We start from the raw sequence: 13,579 nt of genomic DNA on the forward strand, positions 1-13,579 counted from the left end.
GCAGGCGAGCTGGTGGTAGCTAATCATGTCGTATTACACCTGAGACTGCGGTGGAAGAAATCGGAAGAACTTTCAGTAGAAGGAACAGACACAGAGAACGTCTCAAGTGCAGGCGAGCTGGTGGTAGCTAATCATGTCGTATTACACCTGAGACTGCGGTGGAAGAAATCGGAAGAACTTTCAGTAGAAGGAACAGACACAGAGAACGTCTCAAGTGCAGGCGAGCTGGTGGTAGCTAATCATGTCGTATTACACCTGAGACTGCGGTGGAAGAAATCGGAAGAACTTTCAGTAGAAGACGGTCTCTGTGTCTGTTCCTTCTACTGAAAGTTCTTCCGATTTCTTCCACCGCAGTCTCAGGTGTAATACGACATGATTAGCTACCACCAGCTCGCCTGCACTTGAGACGTTCTCTGTGTCTGTTCCTTCTACTGAAAGTTCTTCCGATTTCTTCCACCGCAGTCTCAGGTGTAATACGACATGATTAGCTACCACCAGCTCGCCTGCACTCTCACCGTCTTTGCACTTATACTGTTTCCTTTTTCAATGATCTCCACTCTTTCTGCTTCAGCGGAGTAAACGCTGGAGACAATCGTGGCAAGCAAAGAGGTTGGTGGGATCCGCTTTTCTTAACCCGCAACGGACTGTAGCATAGTTTTGACTGAAGCCCATCGAACGAGCGAACCCCAGCTCGTTTCAGAAGTGGGCCCGTTTCTTCTCGAAGCGAATCCGCGACCGCACGGGGGACCCTAAAGGAAAGAATGGCGCCTCACCGTAGGGGGAAGGGTTCGACCCATGGCTCTGTCGGTGGTGTCGATAGACGGATGGCTGACGTTCGAGTCCCTGCGAGGGTAGAACGGCGCACGCTAGGCGGGGTCATTGACTGCTAGCATCACACAAAAGAACGGGATGGAAGCACCATTGAGCAACATTGCTCAATGGTGTTCCTCGCCCAGTTTATAACGAAGGCTGACGCAACTCTTGTGTCTAATGCATGCCCAGTGCATATACGTGCCCGAGCAATATTGGCGCTGCAGCTACTACATATGTAAGGACAGAACGAGCGGGTTGGTATGGATAGTTAAACTTGAGGAAGAAACCGAGAAAGGACGGACAAACACAAACTTCCAGAAAAGTTTTGGAAGTTTGTATTTGTCTGTCCTTTCTCGTTTTCTTTCTCAAGTTTAGCTACCACATGGCGCCCTTTTTTGAATGTCGGACTTTCGTCTTGGGTGTTGGGGATATTCTGCTGTCGATAACGTTATCTGCGAAGAATATTTTTTTTTAATTTTATTTTCATTAGGGCGCTTTTGATTTTATGTACTATACCCATTCTTACAGCGAATAACCTTTATACTAGTTCGCGGCAGGAACAGCTATAGCTTTAGTGAAAGCAAGCACTCTAATCAGTATAAGTAAGGAACATCGATATCATAGTTGGGTAAGTCATGTTTAAAAAAAAAAAAAAAAAAGGAGGACATGGGCTTGAGTTTGACAGTATCTAAAACCCGAAAAACAAGCAAAGGAAAAAAAAAACATATTGTGGGGTTTCGGCTATACGTTTTTATAATCAACATAAATCGGATTTGTATGTTTTGACACGTGTTTTCTTAAGAAATGTACGACATTGCCACTTGTCGTGGATGTTCGAGATTACAGAAATGGTTTATACTCACTAGATTGGCAAACATCGCTGTAGTACGTCCACTGACGCTGGATCTGTGAGAGGGTTGATATTTTTTTTCTAGTAGTTTCAACACTAGTTTGTTTATTACCTACATTTACCGCAGTATTTGAGTAGCCGTCTTGATTACAATCTTACACTACATACCGGCTCACGCTTTTCTTATACAACTTTCTGCAACATTGATACAGTTCCGCCTTCTGCTGGGCTTGATAAATTGCTATATATATATAATATCACGCTTCAGTATTGTTCTTAAAAAAAAACTGACTTAGAATGACAAGCACTAAGCGAGATCAACACTAACCGAAGTCATAGGAATATATCTGTTTCAACATTTTCTGAACTTTCAGTAGTGCGATTAAATAACCGGAGGTCTATTCCGGGTGTTAAGTTTTTTAATAGGTTAGTTCATGAATCAATAGACAGTTCTACTGTCTTCCCTTCTCTACACTTCCGTACATTTCTTTTCGCGCAAGCTCTAGAAATCCTAGAGTATTTTACCGAGATCTTCATGACCCTTTGTCACCTGTATCACGAATCCAACATGTTTTAATCACGATGTTTTGCAGCACTGATATTTTTTTGTTGTAAAAGTTTGCCCCTTTCTAAACATATGTACCAATGTTAACCTTGCGTATGAATGTTAAGCACGAATATATTTGTGCCGATCATGCATATCCTGTTTTGTGTTTTACCGCAAGGACCTTCAGGCTGCTGGTAAGTACAGGAAAAGTAAGCAGTACATTGAATACTAAAAAAAAAAGCCGTTAAAGATTTTTGGCTTTTCTTTTTTCTCTCGTCGAAATACTGTTTTATTGTCTTAAGCGCACAGTACCCAGAATGTGTTTGTTTTTAGTTGCCTCCGCCGCAAACTTTCTATGCGCAATCATGATCTAGCACCACGTGGGCTTCGCATGTGCGCATGAATTCAAGAAAACAGATATGTAATCGAGCTTTCGGCTGGCCCACTTGAAGCTCGTGCAAATAAGAAAAAAAACAACAACAAAAAACTTAAAGTTTGTGCATTGATAACTATAGAGCGAGCAAGGAAGTCGTAACTCGACGTACCCAGTGTTCGGAGGTCGCTGCTGTTGGAAGTTCATGAGCGGGGTTCGATTTGCACCCCCGAACCCTAAACGAATAAAGCGATTATGAACAATGTAGCAGACCTAATGGGAATAAACAACCCAAAAAACGGGGACAGCGATGAACACACACACACTACAGGACAAAACTGTTTTCTACAGCTTTGTCTTGTTGCGCGTGCTCTTTTTTTTTTCACTGTCATTTTTTTAACTGCTTATTACGATCACTACCAACTGGCGCCCTCATTACCATCTTAGCATGAGTCAAACTTTTGTCGAACCTTTGTTGAGCTAGTTCGAGAGAGGCGAACATCTCGAACCTCGGCAATTTAATTCACGACTTCTCTAGTCCTTTATACGCTTCTTCGAAAATTAGCACTTTAGTGGAACGCTAATTATCCCTACCTAAGATACATAACGAATTTCCCCATTTTACGTAGTATATTGTACATTGGAACAAATACATTTAGCACCGGGTAGACAATGGCCGAAATTTTGCTATGCAAACCTAGAAAAGACGGAAGTTTCCGAAATCTCCCCCTCCCTCCCTCCCTCCCTCCCTCCCTCTCTCCCCTCCCCCTCCCCCCCCCCCCCCCCCCCCCCCCCCGGAAATGAAGAAGAGGGAGCCCTTTCTCGCCTACCTTGGATCGGTGCCGAAGTCCGTTGCTGAAAATCCATCCGCGGTGTCTTGGCGCGATCTGAGAATCCTGCTTAAAGACAGTTAATGCGGCATACTTTCGGTGCGAGGTCGGCAGCACACCTACATACTCACATAATATCGGCATCATACACTTTCGAAATGGCCCGCTATCAATTATTCATTCTATGCGGCTAGAAATTGAGGGAAAGGAGGAAACAAGAGGGGACGTGGGAACGTCGAGCTCTGGTTGGAGGGACTAGAGGGTAGACGCAAAGCCTTCGTCTCTTCTCACTGCTCGAATGCGTTCGAAGACTCGAGTAGAGGCAATGGCAGCCATCTTCGCTTCTACATTCTGATCATTCGGGGCGTCCGCTTCTGTCTCCTCTCCCTCATTTTCTGCCCGCATAGTCACTGACAAGGTAAGAACGGCAGGACTGAGCTTCAGTTATTCAGCGTCCGGAGAGAGGAGTGCCTTCGACAAATTACGCCTCGCAGCTAAAGCACGGCGGAAAGCAGACGAGCACCTGCTGGAGGCGTTCGAAAGACACGCGCCCTGCCGTTTTCACTCTGTCAGTGACTACGATAATATCTTTCGCGTGCGTATGCATGCTTGTATACGAATTGTTGGCAGATCAATATACAATAGCAGACGATCACAATATCAGCCTGCGTCCGATCTCGCTTTGCTGCGGCGCTTGGTGCGCAGCAGACGATCAACTTTTGTTCTGGTCTTTTAGCAGACGACTTACGGCGTTTTCTTGTTTTATTTCCGTCTGCGAATGACACTTCGTATCAGACGAACTACGTTTTTTCGCTCGCATTAGCAAACAAACTATAAACCATCTACGAACGCCATCTTGGCTCGCTCCACGAGAGGAAAATGAGATCTTGCTTTCGCGGTAACCAAAATTGGACGCCTGGGGACACTCCTCCCACCTCTTTCCACTTTACAGAGCGAACATAGGAGACCGACTATAGAACAAACGAAGCTTGGTTTTACTTTGAGCTAAGCCGGGGTTACACCAGAACATTACTTTTGCTCGTTTTTGTTTTCTCTTCCACGTTCTCATTTGCTTGCCAATGGAACGACGCAGAAAAAAAAAAAAAAAACACACACACACAAAAAAAGAAAACCTCAACGTTTTGATTTGTTCACAAAAGCACTGCGTGTTGTTCGTGTTCAGCCCGCTATATAAATCTAAAATTTCTCACTGAAAATTTGAATTGCTGTTATTTTTATATAATTTTCAACCAACAGCGCGGGCAGAGTTTTTTTTTTTTTTTTTTTTCTTTAACAGAAGGTTTTCTGATTTTTGTAGAGCAGTCGACCGCTCCCCGTTTTCCCATTTTGAAATACCATGTTCGTTACATTGAGCCTGATAATTTAGTTTCTACGCAATACGATCAGTCGAATGTTTCACCCTTCATCGCTTCAGTGCCGTGGATTCTATTTCCTATACGGTTGTCTGGGAGCAAAAAGAACCCCGCTTACATCGCCGGAAAAAAATAAAAAAACTATACTCGTCGCCGGACACGCGGTCTTTACCCGAAGTGTAAAGCTAACGGTTGAAACCAGACGTAAAGTTACACGCGGTTTTCCGAAATTTCGTTGCAGACGCCATTGTAGCAGGATAGCCAACGCTCATTTCCACGTATTGGCGGGCTTCATTGGCCGCCATTTTCTCATTGGACATTTTCAAAACTTGTCAGATTGACGGCAAGTCCTGAAATATACTGTAAACGACTTCATTTTCGCGAGGACGTCAGTTTAACAAATTTCGCCGACTTGAGAAACGTCGCGAAAGAGTCCCGCGAGTTTTATCGGCCCATGGTAACAGCACATTACCAGTTCAAATCGCGAAATCTTGTGACCGCGAAATATTTGCGAAACCCGCTCTTCGAAAACTTAGCGAAACAGTATGCAGCAAGTTAGGTAGAGAATGAGCATTCGGTGACCCCCATAGTTTATTTTTGTGATGAGCAAAACACGGTTCTTTTTTCTCCCTAGCACCCTGTACACTAGATTTTTGTTTTCGTAACGCCAGAGTTCCGTGTTTGCGGGGTTAATTTTTCTCGAAGTTCGGGGTTTATTTTTTCCTACAAATTCGGTGTTCTTCGAAACCCATATTTTAATGTCAGCAAAAAAAAAGAAAAGCTGGCGTTTTTTAGGGCTTATGTTGAAGAAAACCGGACACGAGCGACGGATCCTTCAACCTCAAGAAAACAGGCGCGCGACCCGAATACCTGAAAAAAAAAAAACGTAGAAAACGGGACAATAGAGAGTTTTAGTAGATCGTTCCGATGACTCTGGCAACGACACCCGATACTCCGCCGCAGAATTAAAGAGTTTTAGTAGATCGTGTCGATACCTCCAATGCGGCCCCGATAACGATACGACGCATGCCCGAAGGCGGCGGCGGAGTGTCGGGTAGCTTTTTCGGAGTCATCAAAACGGTCTACTAGAACTCTCTATTTGCGCGTGCGCGTTATCGTTATTGTGTATCGTTATCGGATATCGGAAAGATAAACTCTCCAATGAAGAAAGCAGTATCCTCACGGACAGTTCTGTGGGGAGCTGTGTTCCCCCCGGTGAACGGAAAATAAAGCTGTAAATAAAGAGTTATTCCCGCGATGGTTTATTCGGGTTTACTTTTCGAGGTTTATCGATATACGCACCTAAAACGGGGAAGCCTGACGCACACGGATACTAAAACTTGGAACGAAACCAAAACTCATCACTTACGATGGGCACCGGACTTTACCAGAGTTAAAACAGCGCAAACGACCAGGGACAAGAAGCAGAAGGACACAGCGTTGTGTACGTGTCCTTCTGCTTCTCGTCCCTGGTCGTTTGCGCTGTTTTAGCCTTTTTTAAGAATGCCAGACCAACTAGTCCGAGCTTCAACCGTAGCTATGTTTACCAGAGTGCCCACGGGAGGCCGGCAGGTCCGAGGCGCAGCTTGAGGAAGTTGAGAACAGGGTCTGATTCGAAGCCGGAGGCCGAAACTGGAACGGCACCGAAGGACGCTCTTGTTCGGGCTGTCTGTTCCTGGGAGCGTTTTGCGGCAGGCTGCCGAAAGATTGCCGCCACCATTCAATTGCGTTTTAGGGGACGCCATTACATTAAAAAAAACAGTGGCATTTTAAGGGGGGGGGGGATAAAAAATACATTAATGTGGAACATTAGCATCAAGCAGTAGCATAACAGCAAATCATTAAACATTTCAGGAAAATAACATACATGCGAAACATTGGCGCCCGCACGCCAATGTTTCTGCTAGCATCGCACATACGCAGTAGTGACATCGCTTTAGCGTATAGCGTGGCAGGAGTGCCAAAACGATCTACTAAAAATCTTCCGTTTATCAGCACCGTAGGAGGACAGTACGCAGGCCTTCTGTCGCTTTCCCGAAGGTCAACACCCTGCAAGTTTGCTTACGCCAATGCATTGCCGCAGGTTTGAAACGTAGCGAAAAAATTCGGGTCGGACAAGCTTCGAGTTTAATGCCTGCCTGCTGAAACATGGTCGTTGTGCGTTGCGCTGGCGCTGACACGGCATGACCTGTTTTAGACCACCATATTCGCCCGATAGTGGCGCTGGAGTCGCAAATAGCTAGTATGAGTACCTAAAAAAAAAAAAAAAGTTACAGTACATTTTTTAGTTTATTTCTGATGGAATGAATTTGTGTTAATTAAGGCTTTCACGATATTACTGAAGTAAGTATGAAACTAAAACTTGGAAATTGCATCAGTGTACAAAATAGCTGGTCTTCTTAGCTGCCCTTTTCACCGTGTTCACAATCAATTTGCATATCTATCTACCTACAGAACTAAAGAAAAGAAAAAAAAAACCTTGTACACTAATACGACGAAACGAGCATAAAACATTTTGGAAAAAAACAAGGAGTTTTATCAGTGGACTTTTCAATTTTAAGGAGTTCAAACCAATCTTCCTCGCCCTGTACACGTATTACACACATAAAATACGCAAACTAGTGTCGGTGCTGCGAGCCACATTTGTTTAATTAATATATCGCTAAATAGAAAATATATTAAAAAATAGGTGAAGAAAACGATGTCATTTGCGTGCCATATGACGGGGAATGTATGGTGGGCAACCATGGCCAAACAACAAACTGACCTGTGCGCTCTTTATTGAGAAAAGTTCATACATTATATAATGCTTATTACGTGTGGTATATTATGAGATGTGGGTCGCATGGGCGCATGTTTTTTTTTTTTTTTTCGTAATACGGCAATTTTTTGATGAATGCATCTGGACATCTGAATGCTTTGACAAATACTACGGGACGAGCCAGCAGGAAAACAAACAAACAAAATGACACCTTTGCTGTTGGTCTTGTAATCTTCGAAGTTCAGCCTTGAGTGCTGCAATCTGTTCCTTATAGGCCCTGTCGCATTGGAGAAAATGGCGGCGACATCAACACAACATCTTCATCGAGAGTAGGTCAACATGTTTTGTGAACGCTCTTTGTTGCATCACGGCCCCGTCACATTGCGAGAACAGCAATCCCCCATAAACGATAACAATGTTGTTTCTGTAATATGATCGGTTTCAGCAAACCCAACCGAGCGACCAACTGTGTTCGCCGACACGTGTCGCCCGGTTTCTTTGCCGAGTTAATTTTTTTCGGCAACAGAGCAACACCAGCAGCTTCGTTATATGAAGTGTCCTGCCAGACAGTTGATTTTCTCTAAAAAAAAATGTACCTAAAGCAAAATTTCGCCAAAGATATTCAATAATAATCAAATCTTAAAGGGACACTGGCAGGGTATTTATGCTTGTCCAGGTGTTTATTTGAACATGAAGAGTTACACTTCCCAGAACATGATTTGCGGCTCGAAAATCGTTTTCTTTCCGCCCGAAAAACAGACGGTCGAAGATTGGTCGGTTATAGTCGCGCTCTCTACTTATTGTGGTCACGTGGCGTTCAAACTATGTGTACCAAATTATTCAAAGTCGCTAGACATCCAAGGCACACAATCAATATTAAAATAGGAAAGAGAATAAACTCCCCTTTTGAGACCTCTAAAAAACTACAAATACGCTGATCGAAACAAAAAACAAAAAAAAAAAAAAAGTTGCACAAATCACATAAACTCTTTGTCCACGTCATTTTCAATATAGCGACGTACCGCGGTCTAGATGACGGGAGACGTGGAGCCGCTACTTCGGAACATGTCGTTCGTAATACGAGTCAACCGATCTTCAAGTACAGAACATCGAGCGGAAGGAATATTTAAAAAAATCTGACAACAATGAAAAATAAAAGCTGGTTCTGGCTGGGTACACTCTGCAGCGGACGCCATCTTGAAGGGTGCGCCCGGTTTGTGTTTACGTCGCCACGCCTGTTTCGTGGGGGGGTGAGGAGGTCGTGGATGGAATACAACTGCTGTTTATTTATCCCGCGCCGAGTGATTTTTTTTTTTTTTTTTTTCTGATCGGAATAAGAACAAGCGACTGAGTGATACCGTTTATTTGTTAAATGTGAGAGCGAATTAGATCCTTGATCGCCCTCGGTGATGCGCTCGCAGCCACCTCGTTCGTTGTGAAAGATAAGTGCGCGTTCGTGGCTACGTGAGTTCAAAGGCTTGTTGTTGCATCATTCTGTTATTGCAGAGTCGAGTCTCGATCAGTCGCAAGATTATGTACCACGCACTGCACAGCTGTTAGCGATCTGGTGACCACGGGCCCACCGATTGGTTGTCACTGCGCTTGCTAGTCGTGTGACTGCCAAACTCGCAAGCAGATTGCAGGCCGCACGCGAATCAGGTATACACCAACTCATCTCTGTTACGTCACGGCGCGGTGGTGGCGCGTCGGTCGCACTTCCGGTCTGGGGCTGTGGGCAGAGGTCCCCATGCCAGACGTGTATTCCTGCGTTGTTTTGAAAGGAACCAGACAAAAACCTGCCTTCTCGTCAAAACGCCGCGACTGGGGCCGTGCCAAAAGTGTCGAGAAAGGTTTGAAGGTCAGTTTTCACGTGCTTGGTTCGTCCGAGAATCTGGATATGTGCCGTGAAAAGGGAAAAGCAGACGCCGTCGGACCACGATTGTTTGGGCTGGAAGCACTTCGGGTTGACTTCACGGATACTTGTTGTCATCAGATTTACTTGTTTTGTTCCAACATGAACGCCAGAAAACCGTCAATTTGTGCGGACCACCTGCGGACTACGTTCAGTGCGCCTTCAAGTTCAAACGGTTGCCTGATCGTTCGAACTGTCGTCTGCTCTTTCAAGCGTTTCTGCTTGTCGTCTGCTCTCTTAGACGACGCCGGTCCGTAGACCAAATCGTGGCTCGGTACTTGCGATAAGAAGTAAGTGCAGGCCTCAAAAGACTTAAATTCGAAGGCTGGTAAGCAGGCTCGATGTAAACAGTAGATAAAAAAGGTGTTAATCATTGTTACCAGTGACCATCACCGACTTGTTAACCCTAATTCACTTGGTCCGATTCTGCTTGCGATTTTCAGTATCGACGTCGACTATCTCAGCTACGGTTCACGCTTTTGCAGCCCGAGCGGCGTCGTGACTGAAAATTGCGAGCGAAATCGCATCATGCGAATCAGGCTTTAGCGTACATACTGCGGCGTCCACGCGGAATGAGGCGTCACATGTCAGATTATTCACGCGAAGCTTTGCGGTGTAACGAGCCTCGGTAATTTCGCTGACGCCGCTCAAGTAGTCAGACATCGCCAGGAAGACGTAGAATCAACAATTCGAACGCGAAAAAGGGCAAGGGGACTCACACCGACGCCGACAACATCACATTCCAATGGTTTGTTTATGGGCGACGGTGAGCTTTTTGCCCACACCCCCATCGCGCATGCGCGGCGCCGGTGGCGTCCGCCAGGGGCGTTCCGGTTTGTTTGTAAACATGAGCGTCTAGAAGCAGTTTTGCGAAAGCAGTGTCCCTTTCTCTTTGCTTGGATGGCTCTAGCGTATCATCTGTGTATGCTGGTTATTTAAAAGCCAAATTTGTTTGAATCGCAATTCTCACTGCGGCTGATTTTTAAGTTCTGCCACAGATTCTAACATTCGCAAACACACAAATAAAGTGCCTGCGTTAAGATATGTTGCACGAAATAAGTTTTAATTTATTGTTTAATAAGTCGTATCCGCGGCCGAATAATTTTCCCGCGCCCTGTCGAACGTATTTGCTAAATCGAACGATCCTTGTAAAACAGTCGGCATACGTATTAACGACAAAAATATTGTGATTTGTGACTTTGATTTGTACTTAGCAATTTGAACGGTGCAATCAATCAGCTATTTAAACTGGTCAGAAAAACACGCGAGGCCGTAGTTTTACCCACCTTCTGCTCTACGAACGCAACTTCCCACACGAATAAAGCCGTAATCAAAACCGACAGCCGCACACTTTTACTGAATAACAATATATAGTTACTCCATCTTTAGTGTAGCAGGCTCACTTGCAAATCTCCGCGTCAGACGGGCCTCGCCACGTCGGACGGGCCGCCACGCCGATCGTGGTAGAACAAGACAGATAGTTTCTTCACCAGTTCGGGCAACCGAACCATTCTCCATGTGTTTGTACGCAACAAAACGCGAACCTTTTGTGATTAGTATTACAGCATCGAAACGTGCGCAGACTCCCATGAGTGACGCGGTATTCTTCAAGATGGCGTCGGGGTCTAGTTGCCGATCCGACGTGCGGACTGCCGGAATCACCTTGGGGGGGAGAGGGTTTTCGTAGCATCGGAGAGTGTTGAAAACCCTCGCCTCCGACCGTCGTATTGCGCGGTCGGACGTCGGATCGGACGGTTTCGTCGGACATGTGTTTCGAGCTTTAATCCCACGACAAACGGTGCGCGCAACATCTGCTTCCCACGCCGAAGAAATGGTGACTTCCGGTCATGAGCTTCCGTGCCGATGTTTCGGATTCTGTTTCTAGCAGTTGAGTTTTTTTTTTTTTTTGTTTTTTTTTTTTATTAAAAATATATGTGTGACTGCAGCAAAATATTAATAGGGTAGTCTTGTCAAAAAAAAAAAAAGCAATGGTGGTGTCAGCCGCTGAAATAATTCGGCCGATGGTTTTTTTATCGACGTAAATTACCAATCGACTGCGCTTTTAAGTAAAGTACCATAAGTGCCTCGGGAAAATGTCTCTAGGAAGCATACTGCAGTGATGCAAATGCCGATATCTCGAACTCATTTTCAGTTTGTGGCACTATGTGTGACTAGCGATTCATAAAAATTTCTGATACGCTATTCAAATACCGGTTATGAGTCAAACTCATTATAGTAAAAAATCTCGACATGCAAAGCCGTAGCGATACATAATTTTTACTTACACTGATACGTAAGATGCCTTCTAAGTTCTAGCACTAAAGGTACTTTCACATAGTAAAAACGATATTTTATTTTGTAAATTGACTTACGCAGCAACTCACATTTATCATAAACAAATACTTTTGCCGTGGTCGCAATGCGCCTGCCCAGAAACCATTTTTTCCCCTTGTTTTTTTGGAAATTGAGGCGCTTGCGCAAGCACCGCTTTGCTGACATGATGTCAGAGCTACGAGATTGTAATCAACTCCCGCCTGTACTCGGAAAGTTATGGCGAGTCCTCACTTTTTTTCGGTGGCTCTCGACGTCTTCGACTGCTCGAGTCGTTCCACGTATTTTCTCAGCTTGGACTGCGCCGCGCTCACCTGGTTTTGTCAGAGGGATTATGGGGAGTTATAGAACACTCAGAAAAGTATTAATGGCACACAAACAAGGAAACGAACGCAGGCGAAAAAGAACACGTGACACTGATATGGTGAGTTTCACCCCAAGTCCAAGCGCAACCCTCGATCCGATGGAGTCAATCTCGTCGTCTATGGGCGTTTGCCATGCCAGCGGCTAAACCCATCACACACGCAGAAGGATGTGGAGGACGAGGCTACATTCGCTGTGCGCGATCGTTTTAGCCGCGGTGATAGCAGACGAACAAAGACGACCGTGACAATGCACTTTAGATGCGCCGCTCCACTGGCTTCGTCGGTACGTCGGCTGCCCGCTCTCGCACACCGTGGGACGTTGAATGGGTCCGTTACGAGCTTGCAGCTGCACCCAATGTTTTCCACTATGGAACGCAGAATAGACACCTTTTCATGCGATAGCATTGTACTTCACCCGGTTGTCGCGATTATACGCTGGCCTCGAATGCCCCGAGCGGGAGCGTTGCGCCTCCGCATACGCGAGGAGTCCGCATACGCGGGCGCCGCGCGTATGCGGATGTCGACCTCGAGGTCGTCCCAGAGGTCGTCCTTGAGCTCGCCCTAGAGGCCGTTCTAGACGCCGCCTTGGACGTAATCCTCTAGGACGTCCGTTCCAACGTCGCCCTTGAGGTTGTCTTAGAGGTCCTCCTAGAAGTCGTCTTTCAGATCACCCTAGAGGTCGTCCTAGAAGTCGTCCATGACACCGCCCTAAAGGTCGTCCTAGACGCCGTCCTAATTAGTACGTCGTCCTCGACGTCGTCTCAGACGGCGTCCATGAGGTCGTGCTAAAGGTCGTCCTAGAGATCGTCCTTGAGGTCGCCCCAGAGGTCGTCTTTGACGGCGTTCTCTAGGACGTTGTCCTCAACGTCGTCCTAGCAAGCAGATAAACCCGCGCCGCGCATACACGGAGCGACAGTACGCAGGTTCTGCAAGGACTAACTATTCCTGGAGTGAAAGGTCGAATACCTCGATGGATTGCAAACTTTTCGCGCGGTATGAACATCTTTGTCATGATTCCGCGGATGGGAAAAGTCAGGAACATTGCCTCACGGTGTACCACGAGGCAGTGTACTCAGTCCGATATTATTCGATACAATGATGGCACAAATGGCTCGTCTTATCCCACCGTTTCTTCATTTCTCAATTTATGATGATGATATTTATCTATGGGTTACAGAAACTTTTTTCGAAATAATTCAAGAACAGTTACAAGCAGGCCTCAATGTCATCCGGTCCTTTCTAAGTAAGCGAAGGATGGACTTATCGGCGTCGAAATCGTGTGCTTCCATTCACACGCAGACAGCTGAAAGGGTTTAGACTTACCGCGGAAGGACAAGTCCTTGAAATGGTGGGAGAACATCGTTTTTTTGGCGTCATTTTGGATCACTCTCTTACTTGGACAAAACATGTGACTGTGCTAGTAA

General features: G+C 45.6%; 1 protein-coding gene across 1 annotated transcript; it reads right to left on the minus strand.

Moving 5' to 3' along the window:
• Positions 1–696: 696 nt before the first annotated feature.
• Positions 697–13,167, minus strand: LOC115326678. The gene is made up of 8 exons (XM_040206539.1): positions 13,096–13,167; positions 12,025–12,104; positions 7,759–7,824; positions 6,334–6,482; positions 3,414–3,482; positions 2,756–2,819; positions 1,677–1,719; positions 697–843 (listed from the first exon to the last, which is right to left on the minus strand). The coding sequence occupies exons 1-8, from the start codon at positions 13,165–13,167 to the stop codon at positions 697–699; spliced, it is 690 nt and encodes a 229-aa protein (XP_040062473.1).
• Between the last annotated feature and the right edge of the window lie 412 nt (positions 13,168–13,579).

Source organism: Ixodes scapularis, unplaced genomic scaffold (assembly GCF_016920785.2).
Source record: "Ixodes scapularis isolate PalLabHiFi unplaced genomic scaffold, ASM1692078v2 PGA_scaffold8__174_contigs__length_109621045, whole genome shotgun sequence".
Classification (NCBI taxonomy): Eukaryota; Metazoa; Arthropoda; class Arachnida; order Ixodida; family Ixodidae; genus Ixodes; species Ixodes scapularis.